This window comes from Melanotaenia boesemani, chromosome 10 (genome assembly GCF_017639745.1).
Source record: "Melanotaenia boesemani isolate fMelBoe1 chromosome 10, fMelBoe1.pri, whole genome shotgun sequence".
NCBI lineage: Eukaryota > Metazoa > Chordata > Actinopteri > Atheriniformes > Melanotaeniidae > Melanotaenia > Melanotaenia boesemani.
The window spans coordinates 6,907,592-6,934,016 of NC_055691.1; the positions used below are offsets into that span (position 1 = coordinate 6,907,592).

The window sequence follows — 26,425 nt, forward strand, 5'->3', positions numbered from 1 at the left end:
GCAATGAATGTACACACGCAGAAGGTATTTACGTTAAATCAATATTTAGGCTACTGAAAGCGTACAGAATGACATGATTTATATATATATATATATATATATATATATATATATATATATATATATATATATATATATATATATATATATAAGTATTAAGAATATAAAATAATTTGAATTATTACATGTTTACTTTCATGACCCATTCTGCTGCTCTGGTGATCCTTACTGTGCCTTCTCATAAAGAACACAACTGTGCTGCACGTCTAAGTACTTTTTTAAAGACAAAAGCTGCAATTTCAACATGTTCAAGTATCCAGAATTAAAGCCACGTTAATAACTTTTGTAAGAAACGAACCCATTTGTAAATCCATCAAGACTTCCACAAAATAACAGTACTTGGGTTTGTGCAGATCACTCACCTTTCCCTCAGATACCACAGATCCCGCCAGAGACCTTGCCTGTGGCAAGATGGCCGCCGGTGAGGACGTCAGAAACCCTGCCATAAAGCATCTATGGTTGAGAAGCCATTTTTAAGAAATGGAAACAGGGAGAAAAGACTGTGTTATGTCACATGATGAACTGGACATCAACATTATTGAAGCATCTGGACAGAGAATGGAACAAAAAGCAGAAAACATCCAAAGACCTTTGGAAAGTCCTTCAAGAAGCCTGGAGAAATATTCCGGAAGAAACTACAGAAAGCTTGTGTAAAAGCATTCAGACTGTGTGGAAAAATAAAGCTGCTCTAACTAAATGCTGACATTTGTTAGAATTGTACAAACTCAGTTTCGTGTTTTTTGTTTGTTTTTTTGTTTTTTTTTACTTATACTTACTTTACTTATACTCATATAGCACTTTTCCAGTCAGATTGACCACTCAAAGCACTGGTTGTAAGACATTCTGCTCTTCCTCTTGAGCTACAGCCGCCTGGCTTACCTCTGTAGCTCGCCAGTGATCATCTGGTTGGCTCTATGGATGGATTTGAGGGCGTTACACCCGTGCGTGGGGGATAAGGGTGTGTTTGCTGTTGCTAGCCCTGTCTCTCTTGTTGCGTTTGTTTATCGTTCAGCTGAGAAGAAGGAAACTAGCGGTTTTAATGCTTCATACCAGCACATATTTCCCTCAAAGTGTTTTTGGATAGGCACCATTTATCAGTCTCACGTCAACCAGACCCATGTTACTTTCTCTATGTGAAGTGGAAGAATGAAAAATATTGATTACAGCCTGTTACAGTTTCAGATATTGTTTGCCTTCATTTTATTTAACTTTTCAGTATTAATGATGTTTGCTATAGTGGCAGCTGTAAAATCTGCTAGTCTTCAGACAGCCAAGCACAGATGGATTTATACTCCAGATATGCAGGGGTGGGTCTTGAAATGTTTTTGGAAGTGGGCCAAGTAGCGGCACTGACCAGGAGAAGGGTGGCACAAATTATTTTTTTTAAAGGTCTTGAATTTATTAAATATTGAACTGATTATTACAGTGAAGTAAGTGATTATCTAATGTAAAAAAAAAATCAAAGAAAAACCCCAGTAAGGATTGGCTTGCTCTTTCTGTTGATACAATACAGTATGAACAGGCAGATTTCAGGCATAGTCGCAAATGGTGATAAGCCATGATTAATTAATTGTAAACTGTGATTAATCTGATTAATAAATTAATCATTTGACAGCCCTAGTGAAAAAATGTCCAGGAAGCTATAAAGTACAGCTATATTTTGAGATATAACTAGTTGTATTTTGTGGCAGCAAATTTGACCCATCGCATTCTTTATGTCTCACTTTTAATATCCACACTCCCACCCTCCTCCCTCATTCCTGTTCAAATCAAATCCAGGTTCACCTCAAACTTCCTAAAAAAACTGAGCTCCTCCTCATTGGCACAAAATCATTATAAACCAGTCACAGTCTCCCCCTCCCCTCAGGTTAAGAATCTCATCCTCGATAGCACGCTGTCATTCCATTCCCTACATCGATTACATCACCTGGTCTACTTACTTCCACCTTCACAATATGAACCGACTCCACCCCTCGCTGTCCACACTGCCTCCATCCTTGTCAAGCCTTGTCACCTCCCACATTGATTACTGAAACTTCCTCCTCTTTGGTCTCCTCCAGAAGTCCCTCCACAAGCTCCAACTGGTCCATAACGCTGCTGCCTGGATCATAAAAAGAACCCATCATCACATCACTTCCATCCTGCAGCAGCTCCAATGGCTCCCAGTCAGCCAAAGAACTGATTTCAAACTCCTCCTGTCCACCTTTAAGGCCATCCATAACCTTGCCCCACCATATATGTCTGATCTCCTCCAGCCCGCTCCCCACCTCAGCACCATGGGTAGAAGAGTTGTCAGCCGTTCTGCTCCCAAACTCTGGAACTCCTTACCACCCGACATCCACAATATTGACTCTTCCTATCTACTAATCTAGACTCAAGACTCATCTGTTTAAGATTGCATACTCACGCTCAGCACAGCTACACTGTCCTCTACTCTTTTACTATATCCTGATTTTATCTGTTGTTGTTTTAGCTGTTTGTTTTTAAGTGTCCTTGAGTTTCATGAAAGGCGCTTTTAAATAAAATGTATTATGAAAACAATACTTTTGTTTAGATTTTAACCATCAAATCAGTTGATTTATTTAATCTGTCTATATAAAGAATAATGTCAAAATACAACTATTCTTAAATAAATAACACACAAACAACACAGGACAAGTCGTCAGAAATATACAGACATTTATTTACAAACAAGCTTGCATTTGCATAGAAATTTAAAATTCCAAAATACAAGTTTTAAGACATTAAAGTAAACAGATTTAGGAAAAATTATTTTCTCTGATGCAGTATTTAGCACAAGGGGAAAGTTGACATGTGAGAATCAAAGCTTACATGCTGCTTTTTCCGTGTTTATCACATAAATACACATAAATAAGATTGTTAAGTCTTATATTCCAACAGGTGGAATCATCTCATGTTGCTAAGCAGCAGTCACAATCGCATCGCATCATTACACTTATCGTTGTCATTAGTTTGGTCACCATCATCTCCAGAATTATGACGTTAGAAATATTTGTCTTTCTTTTCTTTTGGTTCTTTCTCTTTCTTTTTTTTTTACCCTTTTCTTTTCTGCAGCCTAGTGGTTTCACTTTAACAGACATCTGTAGACAAAATTACACATTTTGCTGCTGAATTGGTTACAGCTCATCCCTGAAAATCCTCTGCTTACACACTTCGAGTCACACAGCCCTCTCAAAGTTTAAATAAAAACATTTTTTTATTATTGCTGTGCTGCAGTTGTATAAAAGAAGGGAATAAAATCAAGTCTTAACTGTGTTTTGGTTTAAAATCTAAAAATATGTATTATTTTACATGTAGGCATATAAAAATGAAAAATAAATGTGCATGAGGTAAGCAGAAATCTTTCTTTGAAGCTAGAAAACTGATGAAATAATTTTTCGTTAGAACAGTATATTTAAAATATTTGAGATAAGTTTGTTCTGCTTCAGTTATCGGCCATCTTGTCAGGTGTCTGGAGGCGACATGCCGAGGATCAGCTGGTCGCTGTCACAACCTCTTGCTGTCGAGTCAAATGCTTCATCGTCATCCTCTGCAGGGATCTGCAGGGTCAAAGGACCCAAAAGGTGGGACTCTTAACATGGAAAAATACTTCTGAAGAACGCAGACTGCAGCCGACTGCTGTCAGATGTAAATCTAATGCTGAAGAGCATAAATGTGCAATAACATCAGCTAGCTGGCTCCTGGACATTTTCAAAGGTCCCAATTGAAAATAACTACGTCAGTAATGTGTTTCCTCACAAGTAGGAGTCATCAAACATGAAATTTAACTCCAACATCTTGCCAAATAAGGTCACTTTTGGTTCCAGATGGCGTCAAATATTGCAAATGACCCTAAACAAACAGCTGATCAGCTTCAGCCATAATTTGTTTACAGTCAACAGTTCAGACAGTAAAATTTCTTGTGATATTTGAACCTGAGATCCCCACAGCAAGAGGCGTAACTGCCCGGCTTCATGCCTGTAGCCCTGTCCCTCTGTCACCATGACAACTCCCCTCTTTACAGTATCCATTTTCCATCATCCCCTTTCTGATGACGTAAAGCTCGTGCAATTAAAGAATCTCCTCTTCTGTACAAAATCTAACTTTTTTTTTTTTTTTACATTTGAATCACAAATGAGGCAAAATATCAAAACAACTTTCAAAAATATAATATATGCACATTGGCTCCAAACATTTAGATCTCTGATTTACATCTGGTGAGCACCCTACAGTAAAATCTCTCCTGCAGGCGTGTTTGTAATCAATAAGTTAAAAGCTGGGCTGTGGATGCTTCCTAACACATCCAAATATCCGAAACCAAATGCTTTCTGTTCACAGCTATTTCAAAAGTTAACAACAGAGAGATAAAACGAAGGGGAGGGAACATGCGGTAGTAAAAGGGATGAACATTCTTACATTAAAGCTGTAAGAAAGAGTGAAGGAGAGATGAACATATTTCCTGAGATGCTTCACCTGGAAAGTTGCAGTGGGGTGGGGTGGGGTGGGGTTCTCTAAGATGCTCACACACACCTTCCTCTCCACATTCACCCACCATCTATCACTTTCTTTTCCCTCTCTGACATCCATTCGTATTAGAAAGCTTAGTGATGTTTATATTTCTTTGGCATGTTTGATGAGCTCTGCAGCTTTAAAATAAATTTAGTTAAATTAAATGAAACAATGAAGTTTGGCTTGAAGTGAAGCGTCAGGTTTGTGATTAAAAATGGCACAAAATGCCTTAAAACTGTCAGAAACTATCAAGGTGTGGAAATATCATGAGGTGAGGGAAATATTAATGGTTAATGTGTTGTGGAAAGTGTGGATGAATCAGGTACCACACAGTCCTCTTTGTTTTGTGCTACTGGTGCAAAGACCGAACTAAAGAAGCCAGGGTGGTTATAATACGGGGGCTGGTTCCTAAGGAGGGTGGCTGTCCTACGGTCCCTCAGAGCCTTTTACATATTAAAATTCTTCATCGGGGATGGCTGTGTTGAAGGGGTGGTCCCAGAACGTGGTGGTGATTCCAAAACCTGCAGATATAAATAAAAATCACATCATATAAATAAAACAGAAAAAAAAAACACGTAAATCAAAGATTTTCTGTAACTGTGTTTTTCATCAAACTGCTCACCTGCTCTCTGGTGCTCAAAGTGGTGTTTGACGTGGTACGCCTTTAGGCCGTACAGATAAGATCCTCTTTTTGGTGACCCGTAGTGAAGGTAGTAATGGATCATATCGTACACGACGTAGCCGCACAGCCCTCCAACGAACATGCCGACTGCAATGGTCTCTGGAAGTATGCTGCTGAGGATTAAATAGAAAAGTCCCACCACTATGGAGGCCAGGCCGGGAGGGAAGACCAACCTGGAGCCGTCAAACGGAGACTGCAGAAGAAAAATCATACTTTTTTTTATTTAAAAAAAGAAAAGAAAAGAAAAAAAAGGCTGTACAGGTAACAAGTTGTGGGCGGATGATTATTTGGACCTTCAGACTAAAAGGACTGGACTTTCTTTTCATGCTTCACTGTTCGGTTTGTGTCTCTACAAGCTGGAGGGAAGATTTTTTGTGTGGTTTCAGAGACGATTAAAAACATCTTTGAAACATGTCTCATCGAGTTCAGCAGCCAAAAAAGAAATGAAAACAAAAAAAGTTTTGACTCAGGAACTGTGGTGTCTAAAGCAATCAGCAGCTAGAAAATAATGGGCACTGATGGCATTTAGGTCTAAATACATATTTTATTTGTTTTTTTTATATTTAATATGTATAGATATATTTTCTTTTCTTCTTATTTACATAATATTTATTTCCTCATTGTTTGTTGACATTATTATTATAACAAATACAAATTTAATTTAGTTTTGGTTGTAAATATCATCATTTCTGTTATTCTTGTTTATTTCTTCCCTTAAACTTGTATTTCATACTGGTTCATTTTACTGACTGAGTAGAGTTTCATTTACACTATGTCTAGGTGTTCGGTCTTATTAATTTTTTCTTTCTTTTTTCCATGTCTTTACATGGATTTTTTTTCATCATTTCATTAATAGTTTTTCTCCTTTTAATATTTACATTTTCTTGTTAACTGATTTTTGTCTGTCTTGTCTCATCTTGTCTTGTTAATTGTCATTTTTGTGTTGTGATATCTGTTATATATATATATATATATATATATATATATACATAATTTTTTTTTTTTTATTATTTCAATTTTTGTAATGGATGTTTGGAATTGCTTGAGTCCAGTGAAATAATTATTTGCATAAAGTGAGATTTTGCCTTTTGTAGAAGTTCTTTCTGGTATTTAAGCGTTCGTAATGTAGAGAATGATCAGAAAATGTTGCTGACTCATCCTGCAGGTTTTTCTTTCAGTTTAACCCTTTATTGGGCATCAAAAATCAGCAAGTAAATAAAGGGTTAATGCTTTTTCAGGTTTTAATAGGACCTGCTCAAGCAAATCATGAAGAGCTTCCTCTCTTCAGTTTCACAGGAAACAAATTCCAACTGTTTTCATGTCAACTTTAATCTCATTTTCAGGTTGTAGCAGCAGGTTTTCATCATTATTAATAAAACTGTTTCTGTTTTCAAAGGTTGCTTTGAGTTTCAGACCAGAATTTAAAAGATTTCAAAACATTGACGTTCAATAAGTGAATCTAGTGTGTTATTGAGCTGAGACTGGCAACAATTTTTGCAGTTAATCTGCTCTTTTTAGGAATTTTACAGGTTGCATTTTAAAGTATCTACAGTAACACAAGGGTGTCAAACGTACGGCCTGGGGGCCAAAACCAGCCCATCAGAGAATCCAATCTGGCTAAAGGGGATAAATTTGGTGAAAAGGAAAATTACTAGAAGACACTAAATGCAATTTTTGTCCATGATAGGTTGCATTTTGTATGTTTAAATGTTCTCTGGCACCTGCCAGACCAACATAAATAATGTTTTGCATGTTTTGTCTGGTAAAATTAAGGTTAAATATTTAGATAAAAAAATGAATTCAAACAGACCTTGTGGATCGGTTGGAAAATAGCATACACACTGAAAAGAGCATATATCTACTACCATAAGGTCTGTTTGAAAAGTTTTGGAGTCCTAGTAAATTAAGATAGGTTATTATGTGGCTTTTTAAATTACCATATAAACTTTTTTTACCCTTTAAAGGTTTTACTTACTTTATCATTCATGCTACATTGCACCCTACAAAATACATTAAATCAATTCATAGCTGAAACTAGTTGATATTTCAAAAGATGCGACTGAAATTGTTGCTCATGGTTTAAACTAAAAACATGACCAGATCGCACAACTTTTCTCTGTGCTGCTCAAAAAGAGATGCATTAAAATAGGCTGTGATGTGTTTCTGTGCATGTAATATTCTGCCAGTCTGGGCTGTAAAAGTGATGTTGGAAATCTCCAGAGATCAACATGAAAGCACTTGGGTGTCGTATTGGTGGTTTAAAAACCTCCTAACAAAGCAAATTTTCCTATGACTCATTTAGAGAAATGAGAGCTTCTAGAAATACAAATATAACCTCACATACGAGCTGTGATCTCAGCGGCCCTGTGGTGGTACCTTGTGGTGCTGGCCGTGCAGTAGGAAGTGAAGGGTGATGAGGTAGTAGTTATGAGCTGGTGGTTTCATGTGGAAGACGAAGCGATGGATGCAGTATTCAATGAAGGACCACAAGAACCAGCCTAGCATGAAGAGCACTGGGAACATGTACTTATGGATCGGGATGGAGAAGTCTGGAAACACACACATGCAGATACTGATACGGACTCATGCTGACTGGATGCAACCATGACGACAAAAATAATGATTGGTTGTTTGGTTTGTGTGTGTTGTGTGCAGGTGTGTTTACTTGAGCTGAGGACCACCCTCGTGGTGCCCTGTGCCAGGGTGGTGTAGCAACTCCAGCTGAAATAAAAGACAACAGGGAGCCACACCACCAGTACCCAGTACCTGTAGCAAGGGAGCAGAGTAAGTCACAATCACACTCATAGATATCTGACATTACCTTAAAATGCACTGATGTGTGTTAGTTTTTACTGTGTGTCAGTTTTTGGATACATTTTCATTTTGGGTAGTTTTTTTACCATTTCACAATTTTTATTTAAGCACTTTGAATTGTCTTGTACATGAAATAAATTTGCCTTGCCTAAGTTTTTTTAAGCTTCAGCTGTCATTAACAGTAGCTTGACAGAAAGATGACTTGTAGAAAAAAAAGCCTGAGGAGTTGTAGCCTCTGGACATACATGCAACACATTACACACTTTGTGGAGTGAGAACCAAGAAAGGGTGTGTAAAAATCTGATAGCTTAGCCTGCAAAAGTTAATGTTCACCATGTTTTTACCCGATTACCAAATTTTTGCTAAACTATATCCTAATTTTCCTTTCCAATCCAAAGTACAAAGACAATCCTTTCTCACCAGGAAGTTTTGGTGCTGGCCTCCATGAATGGGTTTCCAAACAATCTGATTGGTCTGTCGACCGGCTGATGAACCCAGGCATCGTATTTCTCTCCGAGGTGACCCACCTGCCACGCCAGGGGTTTCCGCCAGTCGACCAAATCCTGGAGAAACACAAACAATTAAAAAATCTGATTAGCTTGTTCACTTAATGCAGAAACTGATATGAAACAAGCACTTTGCACAGAAACTGGTAATAGTTTTGTCTCCAGCAGGTGGCAGCAGAGATTAAGGAACCAAAACAAAAATGCCAACAAGTAACCGGTCAAAACAGAAATATTATGTAGAATGAATTTGTTACGTGCATGTAATTTTACAGGTTAACCTGAGCAATCTTAATTACTGTGATAATGAAAGCTTTTCGTTGAGTCCAAAGGCCAGAGACAGCAGCTTTTATAAGCTCTTTACAAGCTGCCACACGTGAGTCACGCTGCTTTTGAGCCTGAACAACAAAGACTCTGCAGTGTATTTTTTCATTGATCTGAGGTCAGTTTGGTCATATCAGAATTTTGTTTTTATAAATTAGGGTTGAAAAACTGATCCTGAGTCACAACTTATGACAAAATTTGCTTATGAGGAAAACATGAGCTGAGAATTAACCAGATAAACCACGACATTTCAGCAGAAAGTCATCACGTTGGTCATGTTTCTGCTTTACAGTTTTATCTTTCAAGTATCTCATGATGTCAAATCTTTGACATTTAACTTACTGACATTATTTATAAGTTATGCTTATACTGGGGCACAGCCACTTGGCCTAGCTTCAGACTGATTACAAGGGATCAGGGGTGGGTCTAGAAAAATTTTTGACGGATGGGCGAGGCAGGAAAAAGGGCGGCAAAAAACTGGTCAAGATTTTAGCAAATAATGAAATAATCACTACTTAAGATGTTCACCTAATATAAAAATCTACATTTGTAAATGCAAACAGCTAATGATATATATATGTATGTCTTTTTAATCAACAGTTTATTTATGATGATCTTGCATTTTATGTCTTTAATTACTGCTACACAAACATTTACACTTCACTGCTAATGAAAACAATATGTACTTTCAGCCAAATCTCCAATATTTCCAGCATTAATAGCTGTCTAATGTTGTATTATCTGGTGGTTTTATGACTTTTAAATACACCCCCTACTTTTTGCGTAACTCCACCCATTACTGAATTTGAAAAATGCCTACACTACACTACACGGGTTGCTGTGGGAGGTGTGGGGTGGTCAGGGAGCGGAGAATGGGCGGGATGGGATGCACAGGTAGAAATGATTGACAGACAAACAGCTCAGCTCACATCCCTTCATATGCGTTGGTGGGTGTGGTTTTCTATGCCTGCTAGGCGAGGACCCATCTATCTGCATCTGGAGGGAGGGGGCTGTGGGGTTTTTAAAATTTTCTCGTGACGTAGATAACCTCTCTATGTCACGAAAAACATAACTTGGTTTTACCCTGTAAAGGGAGTTATGAGCTATTTTTTACCCACAAATAAACTAAAGAAATACTAATTTTATAAACAGTATATGTAATTTTTATCATAATTAAGTAATTCTGTGTTGTTTACAGCTCAAAAAACATATATTTGGGTGCACTACCCCTTTAAGTATTAACAAGTTGGGCAGACCACTACTATCACCCACGTAGGCATCCGGTGAGATGATGCTGTATGAAATGTTGATGCAGAGCAACATATAGAAGTACATTACATGCTGCATTCACTTGCACTTGGCCATCTGAGACTTACTCATGTAACGTTCAGCGGTGTTATAATTTTATTGTCTGTTCTCGGGGTGGCATCTGAGGGGCAAGTCAGATTTTAGGGTGCTACGTCTGGCTCGTCGTTGCAAGAAATTAGAAGTTACTGTCCACGTGATAATATATGCTTCACGTGTCCTTATTTAGAGTCAAATTACCAAAGATATCTCTTGTAATTTACATCTTCATCTTTACAGCAAGTATCATGTAAATGCATTTAGTCACACTGACAGTTCAGCACGTGAAGGCAGCTTGTTGTAATCACTCCAGGCTTTAAGAGATATTCACCCTGCAGTACGGAGCCACAACATCCATCATCCACTCAGGACATTTACTCATTTAGCAACTTAATGTTGAAGAACAATAATCATGTTTCAGTAGGGTCAGAAACCCAGGGGACAAAATGATAATCATAAAAACTTTTTCTTTCTTTCTTTTCTTTTTTTTTTTCCTGCTCTGGTTCAAAAGCGTAAGTGTTGTGCTGCACCGTTAAGCGCAGTCTGATTCGCAGCGGTCCCTTGGAAAGGATGAAAGTTGGAAAGGAGAATCATGCCTTCTTCTTTATTCCAAACTTTCTAAACCTTCACTACCCACAATGCAACTGTAACTACTGACATCTCTTTTAAATGTTTCATTTATTTCTCACAAAGGCTGATTTAACCCCAGGCTGTGAGTCTCATGCAGAGCGTGTGAACTTCACACTCTCACATGTCCCACTGAGTCATTTTCACGTCTCAAAAAACACTGATAAGAGCTCAGATAAATGTTTTACTGATACTAAAAAATAAATGATGAATTGACTTTCTTCTTTTGTTATTGTCAGCAACAGATTTCAAAAGAGTTGGGACAATTTGTGACACTGGAAACACTTCTGACCTGACTAAACCAGCTTGTTGAAAAGTGAAATTGATTACCATTATTTCCATTGAACAACAGTTTGTGGGAGGGGTTTTATTTTTAAACACTCCCAAACGGTGTTTCAGTGAATGGTAGGACTGGAATACAGCCAGATCAGTTTAACAGCTAAACTCTTATTACACAGTCATGCTATTACACAACATGTAGAACTGGGTTTTTGTCCACGGTGAAATAAATTAAAACACCCCTAAACTTGCATTATCTGCAACCTGTTTCTATACTTGAGCATTAATAGAGCTGATGAAGTCACTCATACTGCCACAGATGCTGTCTTTTGGTTGTGTTTATTTTAAATGCGTGCTGATGACAAGCTGAATGCTCGGACCGTTTTTTACTTTACCATTTTAAATTAGCTCAGACTAAGAAAAGGTGGTATATTTCTGGATTTTGATATATGTACACACGTTTTCAGTACATTTTGGGGCTTTTCTAAACATGTGCATTGATTTCCACCACATTAAATCATGTCTGTTTTTAAATGCAGCACACCCTGAAGAGAAAACAAACATTTTTCCTGCCTTTCTGCTTGTCCCTTTTGTTTCAGATTACTGAAACCCTCTTAATATTTTAATGATTTAATGCATTGGCAACAATTTATTCTTGTAAGTTAACATAAAGAAAATTTAGTCTCCTCTTTTATCCAATCATATTAATGAGCGAAAGAAGCAAATTAACCAAAATAGTTGTGATGTACTACTTTTTCACCATCTATTGTCCTGACTTAACACTTTTTGCCAACATTAAATCAAAACAAACTTTATTTAAAAGACATTTAACATTTCTGTTACAGCATTTGAAAAGTTTTCAGCTTTTTAAACTAAGGTTGTCACGATGCAAAAATTTTAAACTCAATATAGATACTAAGAATGATGCTTGACACTCGATACTATTTTTGATACTATAGAGGGGGGAAAATGTATAATTTTAATCAAAATCAAAGCACCACAAAAATCACACAATCCAAACAATACAACAAAAATAGATTTAAAAAATGTATTAACAAAAAAGACATTAACAATGTAATATTTTTAAAATCTTAGTTTGTGCAGAGTAGGGTTGTCAATATATTAAAATTTCAAACTTGATACTGATTCTAAGGATGGTGCTCAATAATACTATTTTTGATCCTATAGAAATAAAATTATTATTCCTTTAATCAAAGTCAGAACACCACAAAATAAACAACAGAAAATAAGCAATACAACAAAAATATATTAATAAATATAAGAAAATACATTAACAGCTTAAAATAAATGCATAATTTTGAAGCTCCATTTGTGCAGAGATAGTCTTCATACAGTCTAACAGTGTTGTCAGGCAGTTTGCTCACTGTGGTACAAAAAATATCAGACGAGAGCAAGTAAATAGAACAAACAAACTAATCAAGACTATCTACTTTTTAAATTAGATTAATTAAAAAACATAAAAAAGATTAGCTTTTTAAATGTTTTTGTAAACAGTCTACATTAAAAGGCATTAATATCTGACTGGAAGCCAGGGTTTGATCAGCCAGTAGCAGCTTTGTGCAGTTCATTTTCAGGTTGGTTATGGAGCAGAAGACAACGTCTAATCTGCTGCTCTTCCTGCAGCTTGAAGATGAGGAGGACGGGGGAGGGGAGGGGCCTGCGGTATAATCTGCGAGATTCTGCGAGAATTGTAAACAATAAGTGTTTTCACATCACTTTCAAAGTTTCCAATAACACCAGAAAAAGTCTCCAAATTGGTTGCTAGTCGCCGCTTTTCTTTTTTCTTTAAAGTTTTTTCTTTTAAAGAGGTCTAAAAACTTGCTAATTACACTGACTTTATATATATATATATATATATATATATATATATATATATAGCAACAGCTGTTTTTTTTTTTATGTTTGTTTGTTTGTTTGGTTTTTTCCCACGAACCAGCAGATACCAAAGTGACATTTAAGTATCGATACCCGTGCTAATTAATATCTAACTAGATATTAAATTTTAGAATCGATTAGTATCTGAGAATTTTTGTTTTTGTTTTTTTTTGCTACTCTTGTTTCATCTTTATTTTTATGCAAAACTGCATGTAGAAGCTCAACCCTTTTAAGCACAGTCAACATACAGACATTGTTTTTTTCAGGACAGCCTCAGTTGAATTATGCCAAATAAATGTGTCGATGAATACATAGACAGATAAATAGCGACTTTGCTACTTACAGTTACTTCTGCTGATCACCTAAAGGGTAAGCTATCTATCATCATTTCCCCCACAGTTCCACATGACTGAGAAACGGTTTGGAATATAAATGATGGTGCTTGGGGGTGTCGATAAACTGCCAGAGTTTTAAGGGTTAACAAGTAGTTAATGAGAGACTTCCTCAACCAAAGTATTGTTGCTTTCAAGCTGAAACTGAGAAAACAATCAGAAAGAAACTGTTCAGAGGTCAGTTTCCTCCTTTTGTGTTATTGCCAGCTATTCAGGAAATCTGTGGTATTCCTGTTTAACAATATGTCAGGCAGGAAAGTCCAGTGATGTGCAGCACCTGCTCATCAAGTCAGCTCTTCATTTGTTTTCAGACTGAGAGAAAACCTCTCACTAGGCAGAAAAAAGAAGTGACAAAGTTTCTGTCATGTGGTTAGCAAAAGCATGGAGGCAGATTATTTTGCAACATGCAGGTAAAAAAAAACATTTGTTGAAGAGGTTATGATCATATCTCGAGAACAATTTACAACTTAAAAAAAAAACATTTTAACAGAATACCAGCAGTCATTTAAAATAGAAAAGGTGATGTTTGCCTGCATTAAAACGAAGATTCTGCTTTCAGTTTCAGACATTAACAGGTGAAAGAAGACACAAGGAGAAATAGACTGTGCATGTTTGAAGACGTGCTACATTCCTGAGTGTCACAGAGGTCCAACAAGGTGTGCCAAGTCACACCATCTCTCCATCACACACGTTCAGCCAGTTTAATACTTTGAGAGCTTCTAGAGATCACTCGGAACTAAATTTTTTTACAATTAACAAGCAGGTACGACATCCCATGTGCAGTGGTTATACAACCGCACTTGTAGTGCTGTGCAAAAGTCTTAAGCCACTCCTCCTTCTTTATATAATACCAAAAAAAAAACAAATAGGTGCACTGATTTATTGAATTTACTGAAAATATTAATGGAAATACAGTGTTTAAGACAATAACAGAGTTTGTACAATTCCAATAACATTGAACGTGATTATTTGGTCTGAGCAGCTTTATTCTTCAACACAGTCTGAACCCTCTTTGTTAAGCCCTCTGTTGTTTTTTAAATAGTCTTCAAAGCATTTCTGATGAGACTTCAGCCAACAGTAGATGGGTCAGACGAGAATAAAAAAAAAAAAAGAGATCAGACGAAGGTCCAGATGCATCACTGAGCTCATGTGTCAGGTCTTAGTTGGAGTTTTTCCTCTTTCTCAAGGATATCACTTTCAAATCCTAGATAGTAGATGGACTTGTAGATAGTATTTTAGACCTAACACTTCTTTTCTTGTCCTCCACTTATACGGTTTCTTCAACTACTTTAAAGACACTGCACACCAAGCTGAGATAAGCCAAGTATTTAGCTAACAGCTCTTTGGAAATCACTTGTTGCTGCTGAAATACTATTTTCTGTCTGTCAAACTGTGTTACCTTCCCCATTTCTATAGAAGCAGCTAAAGAAATGGATCAAGAGGGGTGGGTAACCTGCATGCGTGAAAACACATATTCCGAGTGTTGGGTAAAAATTGCCTTACTGCACTCTGACAAAACAAAAAAACAAACAGATACCGTCTAAAGAAAAACGTGAGTACCTGAAGAATACCTTTGTTCACATGGCACTAGAGTTTTGGGAGCCTGAAAACTTTTGAAACAAGGTCAAAAAGTGGTTTAGTGAGGTCAGTGAGATGGTGGAGCTATGATAGTGGAGTAGTCCACATCTGTCCAGGTAACCTTGATTTTTTCTGCACAATTTCATTAATGAAACATGTCTGAGAAACACCACATTGCAGATGATTCGTCCCTATTAAAAGGACAGGAAAGAACTCAGCCAGAATGCATCATTTATGGTGATAAGCTTAATAATGAAAGTATAAAGTGAAGCATGGTTTCAGCATGGGGCTGGGGTTCGCTTCCTATTGGTAGTTGCATGAAGGGGGTCCTCAAAGAATATTGGCTGGGAACCATTACTCCACACCACTTTAAAAGTTTGTAAGAAAAAAATGAAAAACGTTTGCACAGTTCTGCACACAAACACTTCATAAACTTATCACATGGGCACCGTTGCTGAAACCAAACCACACACTGGTGCTTTGTAAAGGGGTGTGTCTGGGAATGAGGATTTACAATATTGTGTAAATTGATCAAACCGACGAGTGAGTTCAGTGTTAAAGGCAGACATGCTGCAAGGCATGATGTGTTTACAAGCTTTATGAGGTGCTGCTGAAGTGTAGTTGACGACATGGAAAGTCACTAGCAGGACATCTTATTCAGTACATTGTTGCCTGGAGACAGAAAGAGCAAGACAGACTGGTTGAAGCTGTCATTCTCAGACTGTGCTAGGTAAGAAGCTGCTATGCTCTAGTTTCTGAGAAAACACAAGTTGCACAACCACATGAGCACAATTTAAACGAATGAATCTGCCAGTGTGGGCATGAATTTAGAGATTTTTATAACATCAGACTGACTTTTTTCAACAAGAAGATCTCAGTTTAGCTCTTTTCTGAGGGAATATTTAGGGTTACCACTTTGGAGTTAGTGTAAAGTGTTTTGTAATGTTATTGTTTACACACTTATTACTCAGTGTGTTTTTTGCATGTTTGCATTTGCTCTTTTCTGACTGTGAGAACTCCAGAGTTTGCACACAGACAACCAGTTTCAGAAGCAGGCAGGGTGAATAACCTGCTGGTTGTTCACCAATATTTACACACATGCTTCTCTTGTTGCCACGTTCTTGTCTACAAGACTAAACCATGTGCAATTTTAACAAACACACACAGATGGGTTGGATGCAGAAATATACTTGTCGCATGTGATTTAAAAACCAGGTAGACGCACCTTGTCCAAATCCACAGAGCTGCATTTGTTGAATGGGGAGTTTTCCTCTTCTTCTTCCACTTTCTTTGTCTTTTCTGCTGTCATTCCTTCTGTCTCTTCTCTGGCTTTCCTCCTCTCTCTCAGGGTCTGAATGGGGGTAAATAAGAAAAACACAAGTGATTTTTTAGGAACAGATGTTTAGAAAGGTAAATGTTATGATGGCTACCTTGCTTTTGATATGTCAACATAATGTCTTTCAAATAATCTATAGATTGAGGAAAAAGAACAAAGTGTTTATGATGAGTCACACGGTCTATTGTCTGTCTATTTGCAGATTCTGGCCTCTCTGTCCTTCGCTCTCCTTTCCTGGATATAAAAGCACTATCACCATGTTTTACTGCTCATTGCTGCTTGTGACATGTAACACATTTACAACCTCCAACCTGAACATCTACATCAGGCTTCCCCGTTTTCATTTTTCACACATTTTTTCATGTGAATTTTGCAAAAGCTGCAGCACAGAGTTGCCTTTAAAGCGGTGAGATAATCCTGTAAAACTGTTGCTGCAGCCACTTGTGTGTGTGGTGGCTGAATGATTTTGATCCATCCCACAGATACACAAAGCAGATCAGCAGGATTGGTGTCATTTGTCCACAGTTACACAAATATTCAGCAACATGAACATCCAGACCAGCTTTAAAAAAAATGTATTATACACGTGATTTTACGCCTGAAAAGACGGACTCCAAATTTTCTACAATGAGATGACACACAGCATAAAATCTTGATCAAAGACAAACAACATGATCTGCAGCTGTAAATGTGACCATGTGGGAATAAATAAGTGATAAATGATACTGTCCATCACTGTGAACATGGAAAAGATATTACTGTTTCCTGGTTAGTTTTGAAGTTTATGATTATCTCACAGACAAGCATACGTTTTGTACGGGGCCTGTTTACATTTAAATATTTTATGGCAGTGACTGTGATCTATGATGAAAATCTCACTTAATTTTCTATCAAAGACAAACATAAGAATTTTTTTGCATTGTCATTATATCATATTACTATTAGCAAAAAACAGATGTCACAGTAGTTAAAGTTTAATGGATTGATGTTTCTCACTGACTGAAATGAGGCACAAGTCTGAACTGAAACTATTTACAACCTAAAACAAAAGGCAGAAATAGTGAAAAAGAATAGATAAAGGTTTGTAGTAAAACAGAAGAGAACGCAGATATTTCCAGCCATCGTGTTTCACTTGAGTTTAGCCTTGAACTAAAAGGGAATAGTTACCTATTTTTTGCCATAAGATTAACCAGTTTTAATATTTTTTTCATCATTATTTTAAAGGTCACCTTCATTAACCAGCTTATAATTACCTCCACCAAGGAGGAGGTCATGTATTCGGCAATGCTGGTTTGTCTTTCTGTCTGTCTGCTAGCGACATGACTCAAAAAGTTATGAATGGATTTTGAAGAAAGTTTCAGGAAATCCCAAAAATGGGATAATGAACAAGTGATTAGATTTTGGGGGTGATCCGGATCACCGCATGGATTCAGGAATTTTTGAAAGGATTCTTTACTATGGGGATAATTTTGCCATTACAGCTTCTAACTAAAAAATAATGCCCACAATCATTAGCAAATAAAAAATGGCATTGCCTTGGCCGAGGTTTACACTCTGAGTGTTTCTAGTTCCACATGTAGCAAATGTTGGGTGGATTATCTTCAGATAAAATTACAACAAACCTAAATTTGTATAGAAAACTGTTGAATATTCCTTCAACTGTATTCCCTTTTTAATTCAGGGGCTCATCAGGCAAACTGCGAACGGCTGCTGCCGCACATCCTTTCATTCTGACAGTCCGGTTAAATATTTATCAACCTAGCTGGTGTGAGACATGTACACAAGGTTACGTTTGTTGCTGACATCATCTTGGCAACTTAACACCTACAGTTCCGATGCCCCATCATCACAATGTTAAAAAGAAAAAAGACAAAAAAACAGAGAAAAAACAGAGAAATCCATTAAAGTGTCTTGGCCTTTGTAAAAGAATAGCTTTGTTGTTGAGTCACTGTAATGTCTGGTAAATGGGACTAAATAAATGTTATCAGTTCTCATCTGCAGCATGGCCTGAGACAACACTGCCCACCTCCACTTAAAGAAACTTATCTGGTTCAGAATGATGGAAAATGTTTAACTCACCTCAATGGTTAAACTGATTTAATTTATTTTAATATATTATTTGTCTGCTTGTGTACGTTCATTCTGTTTAAAGAGATAATATTCTGTCATTTACAATAATTTACCCAGAAAGGCTGAATGCATTCATATTACAGATCATTAACTGCATTAAAATATATGATGCAGATTTACATATGAATGTGCAGAAAAAGGAGGTTTAAACATGAACAAAAGGATCATAGTCTTCCTAAATACCTTCATTACCCACATAACCTTATCCTTAAATAACCTTAATTATCCACAATATAACATCTGACAACTGGAGACCGTGTACTAGCTACTATTTGGGTTTGGAAAATGGAATCAGAACTAAATCTTCTACTCTGCCAGAGCTTCTGCTGGAAACCGTCCAGATTTTCTACAAGAGTTCATTTAGAACAGGAATGTCCAACTCATTTTAGTTCAGGAGCCACATACAGCACTGCATTGCAACTTACAAATCACAATGGATCTACAAAATCATGAAATATTTAATCCCAGGTATCTGAAACTAAAAAATACAGTATTTCACATTATGGTCATAGTGATGTTTTAAGATCGTGAAGTTATTTTAAATGTTCATATGTGTACACTTCCACATCTGTGTAGTAATCCTGACCACCTGAAGAGAACAACCTCCTAACACAAACTCAAACCATATCTATTAAGTAAGAAAAAGATAAAAATATAGCAAGTTATTGGCCTGCTTCTGAACTGTTTTATATTTAGACATAAAAAAAAATTAAGAATTATAGCTACTTTTATTTTTAAAAATTTGAAGTTAATATTTTCACACCCAGAAAAAACAAGCGGTGACACAACTTTATACGGCTGAAAGTAATAACCCGGCACACCCTCTGTCTCAGCAGCAGCCATGGCCTACGTGAGCCTGCGAGTTGTGCGATGTTTAACAAGCTTTGCCTCGTACCACTTTACGGTCTGACAAACGTGACTTGGCACTGCGTCATCAATGAACTCTGCAGGTGTGGTGCATTTAAGGGATGTGGGCAAAATCGAGATGTAAATATCGCCACCAGGTTTTCATTAGAATGGTTCATGTGGGAACACCTGGCAGAGACAAGTATGTTGCTCCTAAATCCTGTTTAGATGCAGTGCTGGCCGGTACAGTGACTGGTCAAGATAAAAAAATCTGCTACTAAAGAATTAAAGAATTAAAGACGTGCACAACCCATGTAATCTAACTGGGCTTTAGATAACAGGGTTGTGTTTATTACTGTGGTAACTACAAGGATAACGGTGTTCAGTGACATCTGATTATTGATCCAGGTGAAACGTGTGTTGCCATAGATATATAGACAAAAATGCCCCCTTAACTGCTGCTGATTATCGGAGCATTTTGTCAACACAGCTACCATCTTGGTTAGGAGGAAGCGTTGCCTTCTAACACAAGTGTTTATGAAGGTAAGCCTAACATCAGAGCTAAAACCACCATGATGACTCTGAACTTTGAACCAGTTTTCAAGTTGTTTTATTACAAATGCCAAACGTGCTATTATGAGAAAGAATACATGATTAAATAAAAAATTATCATATAAAAACACTTTACTTAATTTAGGATAGATCACTGGTTTCCAACCTGTGGTCCAGGACCCCCCAAGGCTTTGAACATTCAGAGCTAATGTGATTGTCTACACATTGTGGGGAAAAAGTAGCGTTATATGTTATTTTAACTTAGGCTTTATGGAAGGACAGGACTCAGCCAGAATACATTATTTAGGGTGAGAATCTCACTTTTAAAAGCATAAAACTGAGAATGGTTTCAGTACAGGGTGGGGCAGGGGGTCCATGGCTTTTAAGTATTTGCATGAAGGGGGTCCTCAAGAAAAATAGGTTGGGAAGCACTGAGCTAGATAACAGTAATAATTCTGTAGTATTTAAAATGGACCTTTATACTTAATACTTACTAAATACGTTCATTTTTTTCTATGTGACACAAATTTTTATATTGTGAGTAAATTTTACTTTTTATTTTTCATTGTTTACAAAAACTGTTAATCTGCAAGATATGTTGTTTAAGTATAAAAGGACTTTTTGTGCATTCTAATAAACATGTTTTACTTTAAAACAAGCGAAAATAAAAAAAATTTAATGGTTCACATAAATAATAGAAACTTTATCAAAAGATTCGCCTTTAATACAAGAACAAATTAAAGCTTACTTTTTCATTCACCATAGGGTTACATTCACCTGTAAACTATTTATCTGCCTATTACCTCTCACATTAGCGGCTCACGCCAAGACCAACAAACGCCGGTTGTTTTGAAAATAACAGGAAGTGACATCACCACACACAAACGTACTCAAAAATAAATCAGATAATGGACTGGTAAATGTAAACAACAATCTTTTAAATATTGTATTTCAGAAGTGCGTGTTATATCAGATTACAGAAATCTGATTACTTCCAGATATCTGATTTTAATGGTCATAAAAACGGGCTCAGTGTTTCATGAAAACAATTGTCTGAGAATGTCTTTAATATTGTGTAAATATCTCTAAATACAGGTTAAAACAGTGTTTTCTCATGCACCTATGCATGAAATCTGCACGGTAACTTTCAACTTATCTTGCTTTTAATCATTTCATTTTATGATTTTATTACAATTTTACTTCAAAGCACATTGAATTATCTTGTACATGAAATGTGCTAAACAAATAAACTTGTCTTGCCTAAAAGAATCTGTATCAAATTAAATTTTATCAAATCAAATGTGAATCAAACAGAAATTAAATTACAGGAAATTTGTGGCGATAACCAGCCCTAATTACATGTCAAATAGGAAAACCTTAGTGAGTATTGATATTCCACTCATAAAATTAAAGCTGTTATCAATCCACCTTCAAATACACTCCATATTCCAACAAATTATTTAGGAAATAATCACAACTTTAATGTACAGCTTTGTGATTCTCCAATTCTACTCTCACAGGAACATGACAATATATTAGCTAACCGCCGGTATTTTTAGTCAGTCTGCTGATTTTAATGAAATACAGTGAAAACTGCACATATTTGTCTGTGTATTTGCGTGTTTGATGATTCAGCATGACACCGTTGAGAAGAACGGTTGTAAGAAGAGGAACATAAAAAAATCATCTGATTACTGTCATGTGGATTACTGAGCATAAAATAAACATGACGCAAGTTTTGTTCTCAGCAGAGGTTAATTCTTAAAGATCTTAAAGATCCCACCAGTAATGTTGAGACCTCAGATTTCAACCCTTGTTTTGGTCTTAAGGGTCAAGTGTTGGATGCTGTGACATCTAATGGGATAAACTGCAGTCAAATGAAAAACCTATCTATCCCCAAATTACACCTTATGTCCCCTATAGACCACTGCAGTAGTTTGTCCATGCAACATACAGTAGCAAATAGGCCAGAAGGGCATCATCTTATTGATAGAATTCTACATTGATAAAAAAAAAAGACAGACAATAGATTCCACTAAAAATAACACACTGGAACTTGAACTACACACTTGTACAGTTGGATGACTTTCTGCAACAATGCTGTATTAAAATCTGTATGCTTAAACATAAATAGCTGTTAAAAGTATTGAAAACTTGCCTTCTCTCTAAGCGGACTTGATTCTTTTAATTTAATGGCATCGCACTGACTTAAAATTAAAACTAAATAAATAAAAACTAATTAGACGATCATTTCTATGCTGAAAAGAAATTTTTGGGGGGGCTACGGCAAATTTGATTAGACATTTATTGAGCCATAAAAAAAAGTTGTTTCTGTTCTTGAAATGCTGCAACCTAAAAAAAAGACAAGATAAGTTAATTAGCCTTTTTATTGTCCCTTTATTTCTTCAGAAATGCCTTCGTAGACAAAATGGCACAATGATTACTCTCTTTAGTGTCATTTGCTTGAAAACATTAAATGCTGAAGGTTTTAATTAGATTAATTTTTAACTATACAAAATGTAACGTTTACATTTTAAGATAAGAAACCGAATAGTTAAGCCATTAAAGGAGCTGAATCCACCATTGACTGCATCAGCTGGCAGTTCACAGAACCCATTTCTGTCGATATGTATCCTCACAGGTAAAGTTTCCGTAATTGACCATGTTTATTTTGAAATGTAGGCAGATTCTTCTTTTATTATTATTATCTTTGGGCTTATAATGCAGTGTAAAGAGTAGAAAGTGTTAAAAGTTTTATTGTATCTGTGCACCTGACCAGGAATAACCAAAGCAGGAAGCTGTTCTGCAACAACCTCATTGTGCAATTTCATTTGTAATTAAATTTCTTCACCTTTGAAAATCATAAAACATGACCAATGGTGAAATAAAGACCAAAATATTAATAATGTAGCTTCTCTTCCCCTTGTGAAAAAAAACTAAAAAAACATTAAAAATATAGTGTATGTGGATGTGATCAGAGCTTTAAATTCAATCACGTGTGACGTAGAAACATATCCAGACCTGCTGCCTGACAATAAACCCATACTTCACACAATAGCCGCAAAGCACATCTGTGCTTTTTTATGTCTTATATTTAAAATTGTTTCAAACAATATTCAATCTGGTGGACCAACAAAGACCGTAGCTCAAAATAATTCTGTTCTGAATATGAGGCATGCAGGTTTTTCCATTAAAGTGGAACCATAAACTCGTCATCGACCTGAACCACACAAACATTTTCTTTGTAAGTGACCTCCTTAACTTAGATTTTTAAAACACACACACACACACACACACACACACACACACACACACACACACACACACACAAAGGGGGGCACTGAAACCATATCTTCCTTTCACTGTGTTTAGAGCAACAATTATTTGGTCTGAAACACGTCAAGTGGTTTTGGGTGAGGGGGGATTTTTCCATTTCAGATTCAGACTTTGATCACCAACACCAATGATGCTAAAACCAGCTTTGAGGAAAATCGCAGACCTAAAGACGAACAACCCAACCTTTTGTGCCATCTTTTGAATTTGGCTTTACAAAATGCTACCGTGACAAGTACAACTGTCTGTGGTCAGCTAAGTAAGCCGGCATGTAGAAACCACCACTATTTTATCCACCAAGCATGAACAAGTAAATGATTTCATGACAAATCTTTAAATCTGTTAAATAACTCCTTTTTCACACTGCAACACTGGTAAAAATCTTATAAAGAAGCACAGAAACAAAATGATCTCATTCCATGTTGTGTTACTAGAATAGATTTCATATTTTAACACTTAAATGCCTTCACAGTAGAGCTGATTTATGCAGCATTAATGGCTGTTAGTTGATGCTAATGATACTGTATATCTCAAGTTTAAAATATAAATCTAAAACAAATCTATAAATGTCACCTGTCCGATAGAAAAGGCATTAAAAAGTACAGTTTTCAATTTAAAATTTAAGAAGTGCTTGATAAGGTATTGTTATGAATTGTAATTTTTACATTTAATAAATTCATGAATTAATTGAAAACCCGATTTCCTGCACTTGAACCACATTAAAGCAGAAAAAATTCAATCTCTAACAGAGGTAATAATCCATCTAAAAAGACCTTAAATGCTGGACTAAAAACAAGCAGAAAAATGAAGGAGGCCGACGATCAAGAAGAGATACAAATTACACATAAGATGAAACTTTAGTTTGCTGAGGAAAGAGCAATAAACTATTTCATGGGGACATTTAGGCTTTTTAGAAGACATGTGAGTTAAAAACACAGTTATGTTTGAGCCTTTGCAGTTTATACAAAAGAAAAGTTAACAACACACACATTTGTAGACAAAAGGGGACAAAGCTAGTTCAAAGTCAGAATCTGACAACACGTTACAGATGGGTTTCTCTTCAACATCATCTAAGAAATGTTTTTGCAGCAAAGAAGAAGAAAGCAGTCCTCATTCTGGTTTGTTTGACTCCAAAGAAGAGATTACTAGACAGTTAGTCGCACAAACACCCAAAAAATTAGGTTGGACATTAAAATTTCCGAGTTGATCATAGGCCCTTTTGTCAAGAGCAGAACATGGCTGTGGATCCAGCAGAGGCAAAGAAGTCTCTGCAGTGGCCACTTTGTCTTGAAATGCCAAAATCTGATCCATTGTTAAAATGGTTTTACTCCCATCTCATAGATGGAAAATTTTTCCAAAGTATGGATACATGCTCCACAATAATCCTTGAAAGCAAATGTGGGGTTGCCCAAGGATACTTTTTAGGCCCACTGCTTTTTAATCTGTACATGCCTCTACATGAGGATGTCCTCATGAGGAATAGCATTGATTTTCACAGCTATGCTGATGATACGCAGCTTTACATCATCGTGTCTCCTGGTGAGCTAGAGTCAGATAACGTCCTTTTGAACTGTATTTTAAATATAAGTCTTTGATGGTAAAGAATTTCCTAAAACTTAAACAGGACAAAACTAACATTTAAATTATCAGTCCTGATGACAAGACAAAGATCCTTTTACCAAAATTAAAAAACTTTAATTCTGCTCAGTGTGTAAGGTGTCCTTTTTGACTAAGGTGGATTTTATTCCACACATTAGACATGTTACAAAGGCAGAATCTTATCATCTTAAAAACATCACCAGAGTCCAACCATTTCTCTGTCTTGAAAGGACAGAGGTGCTTTTGTATGTTTTTTTTTTTTTGTAGTAGAATAACTATTGTAAACTCTGGCTTTCCCAAAAAGTCTATTTTTTGTACCTACAAAAAGTCCAGAATTCAGGAGCATTTGCTCCTGATGAGGACCAGTGGGCAGGAATATATTACACCAGTTTCAAAATTGCTGAATTGGCTCCCTGTGCATTTCAGGATTAATTTTAAGGCTCTTTTGGTGGTTATTAATAGCCTAAATGGTCTTGGGCCTTTTAATTTATCTGACCTCTTTTAAATTATGAACCCTCATGGACCCTGAGGTCCTCTGGTACCGGCCTTTTAGTTGTTCCCAAAGGTAGAACTGAAACTTACAGCGAGGCCTCATTACTTCAAAAATTACCATGGCCCTCGTCTGTGGAACAACCAGAGAACCTCAGCTGCAGAGACTTTTAAAAAGAGGCTCAAAATCTAACTTTGTAGCTTAGCTTTTAACTGAACTGTTTTTATATTTTGTTTAGTCCGTTTTATTTAGTTATTTAGTCATGTACTTATTTATTTTTGTACCTTGTTAAATTCTGTTTTTATGGTTTTGTTTTACCTAAGCACATCATTTTTATTAGTTCCTGTATCTATGCCTACATGCTTATAACTCCTATTTGTTCTTATTTCCTGGTTGATCTGCACGGTTGTTGTCATGGGGATTGCCATCCTCATGGCAAGATTCTTAATAATATTAATAAAACATAATAAAACATAGTTGTTTTTATTATGTAAAAAACTTTGTGCTACTTTAAAAAAATGTTTTATAAATAATATGTGACTGATTGATTAATTGATTGACTGACTGACTGACTGACTGACTGACTGACTGACTGACTGACTGATTGACTGACTGATTGATTGATTGATTGATTGATTGACTGATTGATTGATTGATTGACTGATTGATTGATTGATTGATTGATTGATTGATTGATTGATTGATTGATTGATTGATTGACTACTTCATATTCTCTGTATAGTAACCATAGATAATAATTATAGTTATTCAGTGATTTGTAGGCAAACACATGTTCATTTGAACTCATACTGTATGTTCATAACTAATTACTTGAAAATGTCTAAGCATGCGTCCGTGAATAGTGGAGGTATTTGTTGATTTTCCAGCATTTTTGACAGCACATTTATTTATGCATGTAGCACAGTCCAAGCTATCAGTGTGATCATTGCATATCACTGTTAAAGACTGAGTCATATATTGTGTTTAGGGTGATTTTTCTGTTAAAGGTGACAAGTTGTAAAGTGTCTTTGTCAACATTTTTTACATACTGAGACAAGAGAAACTAAAACCAACACGCTGCTGATTTTATCAAACTATTAAAACAGAAACCAGGTAAGATCATTTCGAAAT

At 36.2% G+C, this 26,425-nt stretch overlaps 1 protein-coding gene across 1 annotated transcript in view; it reads right to left on the minus strand.

The window, feature by feature from the left end:
• Positions 1–2,722: 2,722 nt before the first annotated feature.
• The window catches only part of fa2h (fatty acid 2-hydroxylase), a 50,909-nt gene continuing 27,206 nt past the window's right edge, over positions 2,723–26,425 (minus strand). The window contains exons 2-7 of the mRNA XM_041996353.1: positions 16,234–16,359; positions 8,486–8,628; positions 7,917–8,017; positions 7,628–7,800; positions 5,192–5,444; positions 2,723–5,090 (exon numbers count right to left, since the gene is read on the minus strand). Coding sequence (XP_041852287.1) covers positions 5,023–5,090; positions 5,192–5,444; positions 7,628–7,800; positions 7,917–8,017; positions 8,486–8,628; positions 16,234–16,359 — 864 coding nt within the window. The 3' untranslated portion in view covers positions 2,723–5,022. The remainder of the gene's footprint in view (positions 5,091–5,191; positions 5,445–7,627; positions 7,801–7,916; positions 8,018–8,485; positions 8,629–16,233; positions 16,360–26,425) is intronic.